The 20,227-nt window shown below is 38.8% G+C and overlaps 1 protein-coding gene across 1 annotated transcript in view; it reads right to left on the bottom strand.

Annotated features, from left to right (window-relative positions):
• Positions 1-20,227, bottom strand: part of CIT (citron rho-interacting serine/threonine kinase) — a 158,636-nt gene that overhangs the window by 86,632 nt on the left and 51,777 nt on the right. Inside the window, exon 10 of the mRNA XM_074296515.1 lies at positions 13,451-13,634. Within this exon, the coding sequence (XP_074152616.1) occupies positions 13,451-13,634 (184 nt within the window). The remainder of the gene's footprint in view (positions 1-13,450; positions 13,635-20,227) is intronic.

Genomic DNA, 20,227 nt, shown 5'->3' with positions numbered 1-20,227 from the left:
TCCAACATCAATCCTCAAATAAAATTGCTTCTCTCCAAAATAATCAATACTCTCTTAATTGTGAAATCTAATGATTGCTTCTTAATCCAAACTCTTGTTCTCTGCAATGTCTATCCCTACTGCCACTTGTTCCCTCCTGGATACTCTCACCTGTCTTAGGTTTCCATGACAGATAAAGAACTTATACTAAATTAAACAACTATCATCTCTATAAAATAATAGTTTACACACACACACACACACACACACACACACACACACACACACACACACACACACACACACACACACAAACACACACACGTCAGTTTACACCTCATCACCTCTCACTTTGATTACTGCAAACTGTTAAGGACCAGGCCTAAGTGAAAGGGCAGGTCAATTCTCCGAGAGCTTCCACAGCTGTGAATCATAAACTTGAAGGAGTTGCAAAGCAGTCTTTACTAACGTAGATGTTTCTTGTGGATTGGAAATGAAATAATTGGAGACAAGCGGGAAGAGGAGAGTGGGAGTTAGACCTCCAGCAGCCACTGGCATTTGGCTCCTGTATCGCAATGGCAGATCATTCTAACTGGAGTTCCCACTCCAAGCCTCTCCATCTCCCACTCAGCTGGCCATGGGGTTTCCCTGGAAGCCCAAGTCTGACCATGGCACTGCCCTACTCAGGAACATCAATGGCTCTCTCTTCCTTCCAGAATCCAGTATGACTCTTCAGTGTGGCAGCCCCTCGCCGCAGTTCTAGTCTTCTTGCTCAATATGACATCCCTGCCATACTGTCCCATTTCTTTTGCACAGATGACTCTGCCAAGACTGGAATGTTCTCCTTGGCAGATCCTGGGTTCTGCAAAGACTCACTCACTGCCTTACTTCTTTCCAAAAGAACTTTTTGATCCCTTCCCTGCTCTGCTGCTGACTGATTTCCCCAAGCCCTTTGTATACCCCATTAAGTATCAACTCCTTAAATGCACTCTGTTTTGCTTTTGATTCTCTCCCCCAGAGCCCACTACAATTCACCAAGCATACAGAAGGTGCATAATAAATGCCTATTGATTGTTGGCTTTGACAAGGAATCCCAAACTCTAATTTAGCTACAGTACCCTGAGAAATTTCAAGAGAATTTGCCCAACTAGCTTATGTTGTTAGGCTAATAATCAATAAGTTGAAAAAAAAAAACCAACCTATAATAAGATACCTGCAATGCAGTATCTAGAAAGATACATTAATTTGCAAAAGGAGTATATTAAAACAGATCATGGCAACTAAAATTTTAATGTTATTAGACTTTGTCCTAAGAGAGCCAGCCTATACTGAATTTCTTTTCACTCACAGCAATCATAAAATCTGAACTTGGAAGGAACCTTGGAGGTCATTTTCCTAATCACCTTATTAGATACAGAAGGAAAGACTAGCAAATAACTTGTCCAAAATCACAGAAATGTTGATAACAATAATTCACATTTAAATAAAACTTTAAAGCAATTTCATCCCAGTCCTCATGATGTTAGCAGTGCAAGATTTCATAAGTGAAGTTCAGAAGATTAAGTGATTTTCTCAGGTTTTTCAAGTTAATGTCAAAGTTGAGATCCAAGTTCAGGTCTCTGCCCCAATATAGAAGTATTCTTGCTACTACGCTACAGCTGAAACTTCTTCTCTGTCCCTCAGGTTTTCTGAAAATTTTCTTATCTTGTTTCTCTACAATTTTCATTAATTATATAACTGGGCATCAAACTATTTTACACACACACACAACACACACACACACACACACACACACCAACAGCTCATATTTGCTTTATTTTGATGTCACTTAGAATTCAAGTCATAGACCAGGAAACAACGTACATTTCTCTATCTTTGCCCCTATTCCATGGTACAGTTTGACTGTACAACCATCTGACAGAATTATTAACTCAGTTCCTAATATCAATTACCAACACAAGCTAAACTGTACAAAATCAAAACCTTGATGGGAGTTTGGGCTCTTTTGCTTCAGGGTAATACAACAAAAGCTTGAACGATTTGTCTACATTCGGTGAAAGAAAAAGTCCAAGTTACAAGTGATAAGGGGATAAAGAAACTCTTCTAAATTAAAGCCATGCCTGTCACTGAAAAGGAGGCTCAGTCAGAAGGACAGAACACAAGTATATGAAGTAAAAGTAATAAATAGGGTAAACTAGAAACGGCCGTGAGACTACTACAGACCACTTACTTTAGCAAAAGGAAAAAATGGACGAAGAGTTTGATGAATAAATCCAACATGATGTGGTAGTGATGGGAAATGTCAATTACAGACGTCTCCTGTTTCTGGTCCCTTGCCCTGTTCTGTCCCCCAGGCCTACAGGATGCCTCCTCATCTCTACCTCCAGGCTTCCCTGGCTTCCTTCCAGCCCCAGCTAATCCTTACCTGTGAGAGGAAGCTTTTGGGGATCCCCTTAATGCTAATGTCTTCTCTGCTGATTAGCTCCAATATATCCTGTCTATAGATGATTAGAGTGGCTCCCATGTTGTCTAGCCTGAAGAACAAAGCCTGTCCTTTGACCTTCTTTGTGTCCCAGAACTTAGCACAGTACCAATATAACAGGAATTTAATAAATGCTTAGTGACTAACTGACTGAATGTTAGCTAGATATATACATACATACATATATACATACATACATATATATACATATGTATATATATACATATATACATACATACATACATATATATATATACATACATATATATATAATGACAAGAGTAGAGCTATTGAACAAACCCTTGATTTATCTTAATGATTATTTTCTTCTTCAAAAGATGGAACATAAAACTAAAACTACAATTTTAGATCCATTCTAAGTGACACAGCAAATGGCTGCTGAAGGAAAAATAGTGGGACCACAGGGGAAGCCCCTAAGAAAGTCCCAATTAGACAAAGGTCTAACTTGTTAAAAGAGAAGCCTTGCAAAAGTAACTCTGCAAACAAAAGAAAGTCACCCCCAGTGTTCATCAGCTACAGAAAAAGGAACAAATCATAATATCTGATAGAAAGAAATGGGATTGTACTTTTCAAAGTTTCAACTGATGCCTAGTGGTGTGACTAACACCACACTGCAAAGACAAACTACTTGGAAAAACTTTAAAAATTCAGATCAACACAATGAGCACCCACAATCCCAGAGAAGTGAAGATAAAGCAAACTTCCAGCCTGGGTGGGAACCAGCTTGAATCAGCTCCCAAGAGTCAAGTGTTAAATTGTCGGTGAGAGCATTTACTTCAGAAATTGGTGATCAAACTGAATAAAGTAATAAAGAAATTGTTAACGATGCAGATTAAAGCTAAAAGTATAAACATGCTGCTTTTGTTAAATGTTAAACATTCACCAGCACACCCCTGCATGCTACCCTGGCAGAGAGCTGATGGACTCAGCTTGGAAACTGAGACTTGTTTGTTTTTGACATGGCCAATACGGGAATTTGTTTTGCTTCACTATACATATCTGTCTTTTTTTTTCAGTGGGATGAGGGTGGGGAGAAAGAGGCAAGAGGGAGAGAAAGTAGATTTATATTCTTTGAAAAAACTTAAAATAAGAAAAAAGGAAAAGTCATCCCTGCCAAAGTAATTCTTTGAAGATAAATTTAGGTATGAGCAAAGAAGCAAGACAGTATATTGTAGGTCATCCCATGGAATCAAGAAAATCTAACTCCTTCCTAAGATCACCATTCCATGGAAGCACTATGCCACATCTGAGCTAAAACAGTTAAAAATAAAAACAAACAACTACCGCCTGAAATACTGAGTGGCTCAAGGGGACAGTGAAAGAATTAACAACACAGGATCAGAGTTCAACAGCAAAAACCTAGTCAGTGCTCAGTACTGGGTGAGATTCAGAAGTACAATGAAGATGCTAATAAAAGAACATGCAACCTGCCCCCACAATGCTTGCCTACTCCTCCTGGCCAAATCCTTGGTATGCAGCCAGTTATCCCCATGGAGAGAAATGAGCTTTGAGCAGCCCTATGCATGCAGCCAGACACCCACACAACAGCACTGTCTCTTCAGACACGAAGCCAATTTGATTTTTTTTCAGTCCTTATTTTCTAGAAAAATTTACTCTTAAATAAAAATTTCTACCTAATAAACATACACTTTCTATGATGTGTCTCCTCTAGATAACAGGACGAGGGCTAGTATTGTTGCAGCATGCACATTTTAAAAAAAAAGACCTAAAAACATTTCTAAGTGGACTCTTAGTTAAAAATATGATAAAATGTAGCCTTTTCAACCAAGTACTTATAAATAAAATGCATAGTATTTCACAAAATTCCTTAATAAATTATTTAAGAGAATGCTTCATACAGGAGAATAGAATATGTATTTGTGTGTGTGTGTATACACACACATATACACACATATACACGTGCACACGTACACACACACAGAATATTCACTCTAATCACTAGTCTAATAATGCTTAAGAAAATTACCTTAATCAAGGCACTAGTTTATTCCCATAGAGAGAGAGAGAGAGCTCCATAGCTGAGAAAAACTTTCAAAAATAATACCATAGTTGGAAGCACTAAGAAGACCAAGAATGGCTATTTAAGAATAAAACCAGGGAATCAAAATTAAATATGCCAAAGGCTCTACCTTAATTGTATCCCACAGACTCTAAAAATACATGCAACTGCAATCTGTAATATGGTGCAAAAAACTCATCAGCATTCTGTTTCCAAAAATATGCTGGCTTTTAAGATATAACATTCTGGGATTTATGAACCAGCTCTAAAAGCCCATTTAAAAATAAACAATGTCCATCACAGGTATTTTGAAATACCAAATTCTGCTTTCCTAAAAGGTTTACAGGAGTATCTGACTTTAATTTGAAAAAGCATTATAGCAGGCTTCATTTGCATTGTCAATTCTTTGTACAATGATTAATATTTGGTCCAAATCATTTATTCAAAAAAGATACACATTAATCAGAGTTTAGCTACTCATATAATTCCCACTCTGCATCTTTACCCATGCCCAAGGCTGCCAGTTAGATTTTGTTTGTACACAGTAATGCGCCAAGCACTTTTTGTGCCTGGGACGACCTTGACCTAGAGGAGGTGATATTGAACAGGGCAAATTCTGGAACCGAGGGGAGCCCACTCTGGCGTTTGGAGCTTACTTACTACCAAAAACTAAGAAATTCAGCTAAGTCGCTATTAAGATGTCAATGAACACATCCTGACTTCTCACAGTGGGTCTGTTACGCTATAGGAAGGTAAGTGTAACTTTTGAACTCCATTCCACTGAGGACTCTGAATCTCCCCTTTCCTATAATCTGGCCCTTCTCTTTTCCCACAAGGAAAGTTAGAGCAAGCTTTCTATTTGAAAATCCTAGTTCATTATGGAAGTGGCTGGTTCAGATTCTGTTGAGCTAGCTCCCTTCAGAGTAGAAAATGAATTGGAAATGGTGTGAATCTACCTACTTCCTCAAATGGAGCTGTACATTCTGCATTAGAATAGCATGAGTAGAAGACATAAGATATACTATCTGGCAAAGGCAACCGAATGCTGAGAGAGAAAGGCAGAAAGAATTTGACTCCCTAAAGAAGCCAGATGCTGTTATAATATCAGTAAAATTCAATTAAAACCTGTTCACTATGAGAAGGATGTTTTATGTACAGCACCTAAACATTTAATATCAATCAAAGACTATTTAAAGTGGGTACACAGCAGGAACTGTCCAAAAAATAAGTCTCAGTCTCGATCTATTTGTTCAAAATCTGTTTTCCAAAAGAACAAAAAAGACACAAATAAAATATAAGTAAGGGATGAAAAATTACACTTATGGGAGGGAAAGATGAATGCCAACCTGGCTCAGAATATAGGAACACATAGTGCTACTTGTCAATTTTGGACTTCTTAAAGAATCTAAGGCAGCCGTGCAAATTTGTATTGATTCATAAGTCCAAGCTAATGGGCTAGCAAATATTTACACTGCAAGCCTTGAACAGTCACTAGGATACAAGAATTATGAGGACAAGAATTATTGTGCATTAATTTTAGGAAGCATCTATTATAGCAATGTATATTGATGGCACTGCCTGACTTCTCAAATTCCATAAACATACGGCTAACCAAAAAAACCCTTTACTTCTGAATTAGTTAACTTGAAGTGATAGGACTATTATATAATCTACTTTACAATGATTTGTTAATTGCTCTCACTGATCTGAAAGTATTTGATACCTCCTATAAGTATATTTTCTTCTTTTTTCTAATTTGCAACTAAAACTTCAGATTTTCCACTTTTCTTGATAATATTCCACTAATGCTTCAATCTGATGCATACTGAGTCTATTTATCAGTACACAGACAAGTGCATGTTAGTTGGCCAGGATGTATGAGATATTACATTGTCATCTTCCCATCATGCATTTCAGATTGTAAAATAGAAGCTCCTTGAGGGCAGGTTATGTCTCATTTTTGTATTTTTACCTCTAAAAGCTGTCATAAAGGAACTTAATCAAAGCCTGTTGACTGATAGGTTTTGAATCATCTTTTAAAATCTTTCCACAAGACAGGCAAGATGATTTTGACGTTAATCTTCGGGAGGAGTGAAACAGTTACCCCAAAAATGAGGCTGCACAAGAAACTGAATGGAGTAAAAGTAAAAGGAAGAGGATGTGCTTATTTGGAGATTTGGAGTTTTTCGTTTTGCTTTGGACAAGTCCTGTCATTTCTACCTTCACGGTATCTCTCCATTATCCCCTCTCTCCTCTGACACTACCTCACCTTTGGACTATTGTAATAGCCTGCCAGTTGGTCTCTGCGCCTCACGACTCCCTACATACCAATTTATCTTCCACTAAGTCATCAAATGGATCTTAATAAAGCACAGGTCTGACTAGGTCCTCCCTCCACAGTGTCCCCAAGACCAAATATAAAATCCTGTTTGGTTTTTAAAGCCCTTTGTGACCTGGCCAGGCTTCATCCACCTTTCACCTTACCAAAAAGACTTCAGTCCGATCACACTGACCTTGTTGCTCTTCCTCAAGCAACATCCTCTCTCTCCTACTCTGGGCATGGTCACTGGCACACTCCTATGCTTGGAATATTCTTGCTCCTCATTTCTGTCTCCTGGATTCAAGTCCCAGATAAACTCCCACTGCCTGCATGCATGAAACTCTGGCTAACATAAGAACCTTTCCTCCACTGATTAGCTCCACTTAATTCTCTATATAACTTATTCTACCCGCTTGTTTGTGGGTTTTCTTCTGACGAGGCTGAGTTCCCCAAGAGGGAGACCTAATACAGCCCAGCACACAACACATAATTGGGGATTAATCCATGTTGATTTGATGTACTAACTTTGTAGTTAACATAAAAATCAGATATTTACCAATGAAGAGGAAGAATAGAATATATACTATGTGCTGTTTAGATATAAAATAATGTAAAATAAAATGAAAATGAAAAAATATTAAAAAAAGATATAAAAAAAGGAAAACAAGATTTCCCCCAAGACTTCAAAAATAACAGTAAAAGGGAAATAGGTCACCAATGGGAAAGGCTTAGTTCTACCATTGAAGTCTGGGGGGAAAAAAAAAGTATCATAATGTCCCAGTCATAGATGACTGAGAGGCAGCTAAAAATACAAAAATAGATTTGAATAAAGGCAGATTAGAGTAATCAGCAAAGAGATGAGAGCTGCCATCATGCAAGCAGGAGAAGCCTTAAGAGGAAAGTTTTCAAAGGCAGGAAAAAGAGCCCCTGGCTGAGACCTGAGGAAAATAAAGAGAGGTTTCTACTTGTCCAGTAGAAAAAGCTAAATCTGTCGAAAATTTAGCCCTTCCCACCAACGCTTGTCTTCCCTCCACCCCAGCTTCATCTTTCTCCAATCCCCACCGTGGTTCTTCCACTATGTCAAGTAACAGGGCTCGAGGTTCTCCCGCATGCCTAGGCCACTGCTGGGTCTAATCATTCTTCCCTTTCTCTGCCAGAAATCAGTCTGGTGACTGCCTCCTTGTAGCCCTAGGATGAACTCTTTCTTCTTCACTCTGATTCCTCCCTTCCTCTTGGGAATGTGCTAGAAGTAACCTTTTTCCAACATTCTAATCAGTATCATTGCTTGGAGCAAAGCAGAACTTGGGTTCAAATCCTACTGGGGCAGTTCCTGGGTGAGCCTAGTCAATCTCTTCAGGCCTCCATGCATCAGCTAATACGATCCTATAGTAGATTTCTCATAGAAAACCTGGAAGTTCTGTAGAAACGTGCACTGCCATCATCCTCACTCTCGTTATTATTAGGGTTATAGTTATGGTTTTCTGAGTCCATCTGATGTTCCAGTCCTAGCCTATAAATTCCTTCAGGGCAGGGACTGGGTTCTACTCATCTCCCTAAGAGCAGCACAAAGAACCTCATCAGCTTTCTGAAATCTTGGAAGGTGGGCCCTGGTTTTACCATGCTGTCTGACTAGGAATACCAGACTGCTCCGAAAGCCGCATCCACGCCAGTGCCCATTTCCCATTGACTGGCTCAATGGTGTTGGGGCAGCTTCTGAAGGCTTGAGGATTCTCCATTTTCATTTTGGAATACAATCCTGGCTCCGGTATCTACAAGCTACAGGACACTGAGCAAGGGTCTGGAGCACTAGGGCTGTTTCCTCATCTGAAAAAGGAGGTCTCCAAGGTCTCTTCTGACCCCAGATCCTGCGAACCTATTCTTGCACTGTCCGACTTCACAGGACTGTGGGGGAAACCGCTGCCAAGAGGGAAAAGGCTAACCACACTAGTTATCAGCCCCAAGTAAAAGAGGATTCCTTGGCACCAACATTTAAATGTTCCAGGTTTCCTGGACTTGCTTTATGGTAAACACATACAGTAAGTAAAAATCTGTCTTAGCCTGTCCTTCAATTAGATGATCATCCCTTTTTCTCATTTAGGTTCGAGGACAAGAAAATGTATTTTGCTGACATGTGGAAAGACTGCTGAATTAGAGAGCTAGGGACTGGGGGATTCCATGCTGAGTTCCAGATGTGCTCCTAACGAGCTGCATGACTTTGGGCCAAGTCACTTTACTTCTCAACTTCTCAACGACCTCATCACTCACTGAAACTGCTCTCTCCAGAATTAGTAACTCTTAGTTGCTAAATTTAATGGCTTCTTCTCAATCCTTGTCCTTCTTGATCTCTCCGAAGTATCAGACACTGTTAACCATAACTCTTTTGTATAATCTCTCTTCTCTGGGTTCTGTGACACTGCTTTCTTTAAAACTCCCTATAAATGCAGATTATTATTCTTTATAGACAGAAGCCTAAACAGAATTCAAATCTTAATGAATGATAAAATATGGAGATAAAGACTCTCACTAGTTGCCAGGGGTTCAATTATCTGTCGTGGGTAGGCACTGATTCCCAGATCTATATATCCAGTCCTAGTTTCTCTCCTGAGCTACTGTCCCATCACTCATGTTGATTGGAAATTTCAAAATGAATGTCCTACAAGCTCTTCAAAGTCAACATTTCCAAAAGAATGGAAAGCCCACTCCTCCAGATTTCCTTCATTCAAGGAGACCACCACCCTCCATTCATACTAGTTTGAAATCTCAGCATCATCTTAATTTGCTCTTCCTCAACCCACATATGGATTAAAAGGTGAAATCCCATCAATTCTACTTTCCACCCTGAGGCTGGCCCACTCAGTGGCCTTTTACTTTGTCTCCCCACTTGAAGTCCCTCCCCTCTGCTACCCATCCACCACAAAGCTGGCTCTTACAACACAGGTCCCTACTCAGTAAACTCCAGTAGTGCCCAATTAAGTCAGAACCAAATACAAACACTCTATTTGGCAATCCCTTTACAAAATGGCCCCAAATGACCTTTCCCAACTTTATGCCCCTTCAGTCCAGCCAAAGTGGCCTTCTTCTGCCTGCTCCCCAGATTCTCTCCTCCTCTTGATGCCTTTGCACAGGTCGTCCCCTATACCTGAAGTGCCCTCCCTCCTCACCTCAGGTCCTAGGAATCCTTCATAATTTAAGATCTCTTATCTAGGTTCGGCTCCATGAGCCTACCCAAAATGGCAACATTTCTGATCCTGTGAACTCTCTCCCCATCATTTGCTATTCTTTTTTCTTATTTCAAATAGAGTACCATACCCAAAGTCAAGAAGACCTTGTTCAAAACCCTCATCTGATCTGCCATGCAGCCATGGGCAAATGTCGTCCCTCTGAAGTTATTTTCCATTTACATTATCTATTGCTTGTATATACCTAATTAGCTTGTGAGCTTCTTGAGACCTGGGATTGTATTTCTGCCAACTTTATATCTCTATATTGTGCTTAAGATTGTGTCTGGCACTTAAGTAAGCACATAATAAATGCTTGTTAACTGACAAGATCTGGGAATTTCAGTTTCCTCATCTATATGTCGGAAATATATTTGCTCCTATCTCACAGGGTTATAGTAAAGAACAAATGCAATAATGTACACAAAGCACTATGTAAACACCAGCTATTGCGATTACTTTTTATATGCAAAAGCCTAAATAGAAGAAATAAAAATTAATGATAGCTCCCAATATGAAGAAATAAGCTCTCAACTGTTTGGGAAAGGGTATATATATATATATTTATATATTAACATATACAAAAATATATGTAAAAATATATTCCAGCATCACTATTATGATCCCTGTCAAAACAAGAGAAACTTAAAACTATTCAATCTTGGACAGAATTCTGCATGAAAGTTTATTATTCATTCAGCATCATCTCAGAATATTTCATTCAATTAGCCATTAATAAATCCAGGGGTCAATTTACGCAGCACATCACAAAAGCATATATAATTTCCTCAGTGGTGTGAAGAAATGAGTAACAACAAAGGTAATCAGTTCTTGTAAATAAGAACTTGTGACACTAAAAATAGAAGAGGGGAAAAGAAAACTTGAAAAAGACCGGATTAATTGGTGATAAAAGCTATACTCACAAGAAATCCTTTTTCAAAAATTAAGCTAACTCTTCAGATCTGAATTTCTTAACTATGTTTCAAAATAATGTGTTTGTTATTAAATAACTTAGCCAATGAACTACACTGAAATCTCACCATAAATCTTTCCAAAAGAGTAGAACTGACTATTTGCCTTAGGAATCTGAACCCCTTTCATAAGGATCACTTAGAAGATGGTTTACCACAGATGGGATGGTCCTGTGACATGGACCCTGTGGAACACACTAGAAGGAGCCTCCAGTGGAAGAGTAGAAGGGATTATACAGGTAAAAAGCTGTCTTGGTTTAGACATTCCTAACAAAAATGTATTTTTTTTTTCTTGTTAAGAAAGAAGACATAAAGGAAAAACCTGCAATTCCACCTTCTAGTTAAAAATTACAGATATTCAAAAATAAGAAACTATATGGAATTCATTTTTCTAAAACATTTGCAGGGGCACATTGTTTCATGCTCAAAAAAAGCTAAATATGCTTCTAATTGCCATGAGATTAAAGAATGTACCTTCAAATACCATATCCAGTAAAAACCCTCCATGAAAGGAGAATCACCAAATCAAAACAAGTATTTCTTAAGTTCTAAGTCTTTCCTAGCACCGAGACAACATCCATTTCTTTCTGTCTGGCACCCTTCTCTATCAACGATCCCTTCCTGTATTCCTTAGTTTGAGTACAGGCTACTCTATGGACATTCTAATCAGATTTCGGAAAACCTCATAATAAGGAAAAAAAACAACATTCTTCCCCTAAAAAAAAGCATTTAATCACACACTGCCTCAAGACAAATATCATACAATTCTGCCAACTACCTAAAATTACACTGATTTGTGTCTTTCATGATGTTCTAGAATACCAAATATCCTTATTACTCTCTAATTCTGACCTATCCCACCTTATCTAAATTCTCAACACGGCTCCTTCAAAACATAAATTCTGACCTGGAATCTTCACTGCATACACCCTGAGGCTTCACCCCCCACCCCCAACATCATCCATCTCTTGCCACTTGCCTTTGCTCTGTCCTCTTCCTCTGTTCTCGTATGGAGCTTCCACATACCTCTCCGCACATTTTAATCCAGACCTACTACACAGTCAACAGCTATCTACATTCCAGCTTTATGGAAAACTGTCCAGAATCAACATAGCTAGCAAAGCCGGAATATCCATTTTTCACCATAAATTTTAAACCAAGAATTTAATGATAAAAACATCTTTTTTTTTTTTTCAACTTCAATCTCCATGATTGATCCTATTTTCATGTCTAATGCCTAATTTTTAAATCAGTCTAGTCTAAGATCTTTTCAGGAACACCATCAAAATAGCACCCAAAATGAGAAATCCCGAATCCCTTTTGATTAGTATCGAGGCTACTTATATTCATAATACTGAGCAAAGAGAGAATGAATACTGTCGGGAGAAAACCAAATTTTGATCACTTCACAATTGGGCAACAACTAATTATCAAAAGCTATCCTAATAGCCAAAAAGTAAGAGACCTGCAAGTCTATGTAGTAACACTGACACTATCGCTGTAAATCCTTGCTGAGAATTAACTGGTAGTTCTAAAAGCAGGATGCCCATATATCATAATGAAAGGAATTATTATTATGTTCAGCTACCGAATCAGCTGAAGCTACTGCATTTCTGATCAATCCTCTGCTGCTGGAACTCTGAGCTCTCCAATCCTGGGCACCGCACTAATGCATTTCTCATTAGCTCTTCCAGCAACAGCTAAGGACCTACCGGGTCAGGGGTTTGTACCATGACAGCTATACTTCCATTTTCTCGCCCTGGTTTTTTCCCTGAAATGCGGTGATACCCACTTTCCTGTGAATCTCCGATCTCTCCCCATTCACATTTTCTTTTCAGTGGATCTCCTTTACGCAGATCTCTGTCAGACTCACAGATTACCAGCTGGGGGAAGCTGCCTTCCCGAGTCAGTGACCTAGAGGACTGTGGGCTTCGTGTCCTTGGGGCTTTGATCAGACCCTCAAGTTGAATGGTCCTCCCCCTCCAGATTTTATCTCTAATAGTAACAAGTGGGCTTAATGATGCTAAGCACCTAGGGTTCCTCAGCATATCCAAGACAGCCACCAACCCCAGCCCCCACAGAACAGGAGCTCTCTGCTCCCCTCAGCGCTTCCCTTGTCAGGGTTCTGCACTCACTGCTAGTAAAAGACCTAGGCTAGCTCTTCTCTTCTGAAAAGCAGAGTCTAGAAACTAACTCAGAGTAACCAAATCACAATGTCACAGCATCCATTTGGGGAAGAGGCACAGACACCCTTAAATACAATTACATAAAAATATTAAACATGCCCACCACCGAGGCAAAGCCAGAGACATGAGAAATCTAGCAGCCCCCTTCATGCAGACGACATGCTAGTTAACAGACTCCCCCACTCGACTCGCTGTCCCTCAAACCTGATATTTTACATTAACACAGTTCCCATGAATGGCCATTTCTACTTACTCTGCTCTACCAAGGATCCCCAGGGCTTTGCTGAACGAAAACCCCACAAAAGGCAAATCTTCACCGGAGAAACCTCCAGGGTTCAACTGGCCCGGAAAAGGTAAAGCCCGCGAATTTCTCTCTGGTTCATCAAAATTAGAGGTGTCATCATCAGACTTGAGGGTGGGAACGAAGGGGGGAGGAGCTGATGAAAAACAAAAAGGAAAAAAAATCAGTCTCATGCAATCACACTCTTTCCCAGCAAAGGGTCCTGCTCCCTCCGAGCTTGCCCTGGCACTGCAGCTCCTGCCTTTAATCTCACTCACACAAGCACCCGAGCTGCTGCTCTCCAACAGGATTACAGCAACAAGAGATTAACCTCTTCTCTGCCAACATGGCTACCACTCTGCAGACCATCTTCCATTCTCATTAAACCGAATTCTCTTCTAAGCCAGGTAGCAGTCTCACCAACGCCACAGGGCAGAGGCACTTGTGAACGAGCTGGGGCAAGCTACTTGTTCCGAATCTTTCTAGAATATTTCTATAAAGCTTCCCAAGTATCAGCATCCCAATGTGAGGTCTGCTATCTGCTCCTGTCACAGGCATAAGGGATGGTCTAAACCTATTCCTGACCTGTCCAAGAGATCAGATTTTATTGCCACTGAAAACTGGTCTTTTTCTAAAAGATTTAAGGAGCTGCAACCATTAAATCTTACTAGGTAACTATAATAGAAAGAAAAGGGGAAGAGGGTTTACTCTCAGGTCCTTTAGGATTTGCAACTCTTCATGGGACAGCACTGCAGTCTGGCTCATAATTACACAAATGCATAAACTGGAGACGTTATGAAATATTTGTTTATTCTCACCTTATCTTTTCTCCTCGCCCCTCTCCCCCAAATTCACTGCAGTTTAATGAACTAGATGAATGAAGTTCCCTCAGTGATGTACAGTACCCTTAACCACTGAGGATGAGGCTACATACATGAAAAGAATAAACAGAATCTGCAGTAGCATTCCTACCTCCTTATATCATGTGCCCCCTTAGGGAAGTGCTACATTTCTTCCACTTCTGGCAAACATGCTGAGCTTCCTTGCTTGGGGAGGCCGACCCTCTTGCATCAGGAGCCAGAATCGAGCTCAAGGCTCCAAGCCACAGTCACGGAGTGCAGTGTGCTGGAGCCGTTACCATGGATCCGGCATGGAGCTCCTGTCGCTGAAGGGCTGGCAAGTGAGGAGGACCCGGGAACAGACAGCACAGCCCCTGCACTGCAGGCTTCCTGCTACTCACTCCGTGCATGCTCTGGGCTTAACCCTACCTGCCTGCGTCCATGACAGATGCTGATGCTTCTCTGACTGACACAAGCAGAATGAGTCACTGCTGGGGCTTGCTAGCTCCCTCTGGTTGCCAAAGCCTTTCACAGCCCAGACTTTTTTAACTCCTTATTTTCTAGAATGACCAATCTGTATTTAAGCTACCAGCAGAGAGGAGCAGCAGTCTTTTCTGCTCATAGACAAAAATCTGCCTGTACAAAATCCCCAAATTACAACAACACTCAAGTTTCATTCGTGGCTCTCCAGGGAAAATGATTCCTAGAAGGTGGGAGGGAGAGGGGAAAGGGGGATTTGAATGAAAAGGGAAACCAAAATTAGGGACTTCATTTGGCCAAAGAAAGTCAAAAGGGCATTCATATATATATTCAAGTGTATTGGGAAAATAAGAAGGAAAGATGAAAAATATAAAATGGGCAACATCTGAAAATTATTTAATACTTCTAAGTTTCCTCCAGAGAAATCTTCACTTTAGTATGTAAAAATCTATTTGTTTTTAAGAAATATGAATAGTTTAGGGTTTTTTTTTTTTATCAAGTCGGAGGTTTTCTACCCTGCTTTATATATATATAGCTACATAATTTCTAAAGTAAAAATCCGACTGATTTTAAATAACTTCCAAATGTATTATAAAAGTGGAAAGAAATAAAAACCAAAAGGATAAAAGAAGATAAAAATTCACAATTAGGCAAAAAGAAAGAGATTTCCTTTAGAATATGGTCCCTATATAGTGTTTGCTTTATATAATGTAAAACAAATTTATAGACATAAACGTCTAGCTATTTGTAATAATTATATCCTTCCCATCAAGTTATATCTTCTCTTTCCATTTAAACTGTTCTCTTCCTGAGATAAAAAGAATTCTATTAATGAGAGTAGAGTTTTAACCTAAGCTAAGATTCATCTTCAGTAAAGTCATAGGTTAGAAATTCATTACTGGAAAAATAAATATCCTCTCTAAAAACTCTAGTACTATAAGATGGCTTAATGTAGTCAAGATCAATTTAATGGCTCAGTAAATCTTCAAGGTAAGAACAAGAGAAAGGTGAAGAGACGAAATAAGACACTGCAAGATCTTCCTGTTACAAAAAGAATTTAGAAATATACCTGCCTGAGAAAAGCTGAAAGAAGGATAAGGCAGACACAGGAGGTACAAGGTACAAAAGGAAGATCTATGGACCACAGTGAGTCATGAGCTGAAGAGCTAGAAATGATTCGATATCCAGAGAATCACAGAAGTTAAGAGTGAAAAGAGATCTCAGTGGCTGTTCAGCCACACCAACCATCAAAGGAATGCTCAAGATCAAGAACCCAGAAGCACTTAGTCATCCAGCCTCTATGTGAAGATCTCCATGGAGAGGGGACCCACCATCTCTCCAGGGAATCCTCTTCTACTTGGGTCAGCTCTAAGGACTAAGAAGCTTTTCCAGATATCAAACCTAAACTGGCCTTTTAGCAGCTTCTGCCCACTGAATGTAGGACTGCCCCTTGGAGCCAAACAAGGCAGATCTAATCCCTCTTTCACTGAGGGACCCTTCCATTATTTCAACATAGCTCTTACATATCTCTAAGTCTTTTCTTCTCTAGGCTGAATATTCAAAATTCCTTCAGTAGATCCTCACTTAACATGATTCAAGGATTCAAGGTCCTTCACTAGCCTTTGGAAACATTTTTCTTAATGTCAATGATTGATTTATTTTCATTTTAATTTTACTCTTGAGTTATTTTGCTCTTTCCAATCAACAAATATCTATTTTATCTCCTTTCTAATTCTACCTCCCAAAATGGGGGAAAGGAAGAGGGGGAGATAAGGAGGACATTTATAACAAATATGCAATTAAAAAAAAAAAAATCCTTCACTCACCATGTCCAAAACAACAACAAAAAATTGTATATCTCATCTTCTGATTGAGTCTACCACTTCTCTGACAGAAGGTGAGCAGTCAAGTCAAATCAAGTCAACAAGCAATAATTTCATATCGGCCATGGGCCAGGTGTCTTGCAAAGCACTAATTAACATGCATCAACATTTGTACTCAGGAATCACTCTTGTTCACTGCATTGATTTAGAATTCTTAAGTCTTGTACATTTATCTGTCTTCATAATGTTGTTCAGCTCACTTCATTGCATCAGTTCATATAAGCCTTCCCAGGTTTCTTTTTTCCCTTTATCATTTCTAACTGCATATAGCATTCCATTATATTAATATACTACAATCTTTTCAGCAATTCCTCAGTTGATAGATACTCACCTTCCAGGTTTTTGCCATCACAAAAGAAGGAAAGGAAGGAAGGAAACAAACATTTTAAGTACCTACTATGTGCCTGGCCCTCTGCCAAGCGCTTTACAAATATCCTCACAATAATCCTGATAGCTAAGTGGTGTTGTTATCATCCCAATTAATAAGTGAGGAAACTGAGGCAGTGATTAACTGACTTGCCACATTTGAACTCAGATCTTCCCAACTCCAGGTCCAATGCTCCATCTATCGTGCCACTTTTTTTTTTTTTTTAAACAATACAAGTTCTTTTCCTCTTTCTTTGACCCCTCTGTTGGCATAGTCCAAAGATGGTTATCATTTAGTCAAAGAGTAACTTTTGGGGCAGAGTTACAAACTGCTTTCAAAACTGTCTGAAGCAATTCATAACTGTACCAACCTATTAGTATGCCTATTTTCCTGCTGCCCTGCAACATTTTTCATTTTTGCCAAGCTGGGTGTAAGATGAAACCTCAGAGTTACTATAATTTGCATTTTTCAGATTATTAGTGATTTAGAGCATTTTTTTTTAATATGGCTGTTACCAGCCTGGAACTCTCCTTTTGAAAACTGCATGTTCATATCCTGGACTAATTACAAATTGTGAAATGGCTCTTAGTCTTATAAATTTGAATCCATTCTTTATATATCTTGGAAATAAGATTTTTAGGAAAACTTAAAGCAAAACAATTTTCCTAGTTAACTTTTTCTCTTTAGCTATATTGGTTTGGATTGGGAACAGGAGGAAGGAAAGGAAAGAACAACTTTAATTTATGTATCCTCTGTACACTCTTTAGCTTATCAATGTACAGCTTAAACCATGATGCCCAAAATTGAAAATAATATTCCAAATATAGTCCAAAGTTTATTAACTCTAGATTCCTGAAAGCTTTGACCCTCTTAATTCAGCCCAAGATACCATTCTGTTTTAGTTGCTATGACACACTGGTAACTCATATTAAGCTTGCAGCCCATTAAAAAAAAACCCAGTTACTGTTTGTTTTCAAAAGAATGGCTATCTAGTCATTCTCAAAACATATCTGATGAAGTTAACTTTTTTTAAACCCAAGTACATCACATTTGTCCCCAATGAATTTTACCTGATTAGAATCAGCCTAATGCTATACTTGTCAACATTTGTTTGCTTCCTAATTCTGTCACACACTGTTAGCAAAGACCTTGCTTGAATATTACCCCTAGACACTTGTGCATGTGACTATGGGAAAATCACTTAGGAGAGAGTTAGACTAAACAGGTCTTTTTCAGCTTTATTATTGTTTTTTTTTTTAATTAAAGCTTTTTATTTACAAAACATATGCATGGGTAATTTTTCAATACTGACTCTTGCAAAGCCTTCTGTTCCAAATTTTTCCCTCCTTCCCCCCACCACTCCCCTAAACGACAAGTAGTCCAATACCTGTTAAATGTGTTAAAATATATGTTAAATCCAATATATACACACAGCATCACACACACACACACACACACACACACACACACACACACACACACATTTATAACATTTAATCTTGCTGCACAAGAAAAATTGAATGAAGAAGGGGAAAAAAAACTGGAGAAGAAAACAAAATGCAAGCAAACAGCAATAGAAAAAAGTACAAATGCTATGTTGTGGTCCACACTCAGTTCCCACGGTCCTCTCTTTGGGTGTAGATGTTCTCTTCATCACTGAACAATTGGAATTGATTTGAATCATCTCATTGTTCTTCTCCAGCTTTAAATCTTTGATCCTATTCTTTCTAGATCTATAACTGCTGCAAAATCTGATGAGCAATACATACCTTTATCTTTAATTACCACCTCAGGTCCCTGATTTAAACATGAAATAACATAGGGTCAAAGATCCTTGAGGATCTTCGTCTCCACTGAAGACATCCTTGCAATGTTGACATGGCAACATTAACTTTTATGAGTCCAGAAATTCTGAATCAATCTGATTGTATCATCATCTAATCCATGTCACTTTATTTTCTCCACTAGAAAAGAAGGAGATACTTTTTCAAAAAGTTTGCTAAAGATTTAGGTAAACTATGCCCATGGCATTCCCTATATTTATTAGTTTAGTGATCCTGTCAAATAAGGAAGTAGCATGAGTCTGTCTGATCTGTTCTTGAAGCCAAGTAATTGCCATTTTCCCATCTAGATATTTGTAAACCATCCTTAATGATCTGTTCTAGCATTTTTCCAGGAATTGAACTCAAGCTCACTGGCCTATAATTTAGAGCTGTGTTCTCTGTTCTCTATTTAAACATTTGAGACAATTTCCTTTCTTCAACCTTGTGATACTGCTCTTATTTTCCAAGCTCTTTCACTTGAGCTGAAATGTAATAGATTCTGTTTCAATCCTTTATTTTAACTCTGTATTATCTTTATGTTTCAAGTTTCTGGATTCTGGTTTCTAATTCATTCTGTTAACTCTGTTTTGTGGGTGAGTTCATTCCATTCACTATGGATTATGAATTGCTAACTGTGTATTTCTTTCCAACCTATTTTCTGATGCTCTTCCTTCTTTTTTCTGTTCCTTCTTTAAGAATGTGTTTTGATTCTGATTAATGCTTCTCTTAATACACCCTCTTCTCTTCTTCACTTTCCCTTAACCCCTTTACTTCCAATAACCCTGTAAGGTTAGATGCATTTCTCTCTCTCTCTCTTTTTTTTTAGGGGGAATGAAGCAATTGGGGTTAAGTGACTTGCCCAGAGTCACACAGCTAGTAAGTGTTAAATATCTAAGGCCAAATTTGAACTCAGGTCCTCCTGACTTCAGGGCCTACTGCGCCTTCTAGCTGTGCTGATGTATTTCTCTACTCTCTATGTATGCATATTTTTCCTTCCTTTATCCTATTCAGTTAAAGGTGAGGTTCAATGTCTTCTGCTCCTTTCCCATTATCCCCAACTTGTGTATCAAGCTTCTGCTTTGCACCCCATTTATGTGATAATTTTCCTCCATTTTCCCTCTCCCCTCCACATTCTACCAGTATATTCTTCTTCCCTGCCCTTTCCATCTTTCTGAAATTACCAAAACTAATAGAAGCACTCCAGGCCCTCTGTCTAATTAGAATACCTCTACGACATTTAAGGTTCTAAATAGTGTAAATTTATTTAGTCCCAAATGACTACTCATGCATGTTTGACTTTTCATGGTTCTCGATACCTATCAAATTATAAATTCCACTTCTGGTCTCTTTATCAGGAA

The sequence above is a fragment of the Sminthopsis crassicaudata genome, chromosome 1 (assembly GCF_048593235.1).
Source record: "Sminthopsis crassicaudata isolate SCR6 chromosome 1, ASM4859323v1, whole genome shotgun sequence".
Classification (NCBI taxonomy): Eukaryota; Metazoa; Chordata; class Mammalia; order Dasyuromorphia; family Dasyuridae; genus Sminthopsis; species Sminthopsis crassicaudata.
This window is presented reverse-complemented; position numbering and strand designations above follow the sequence as displayed.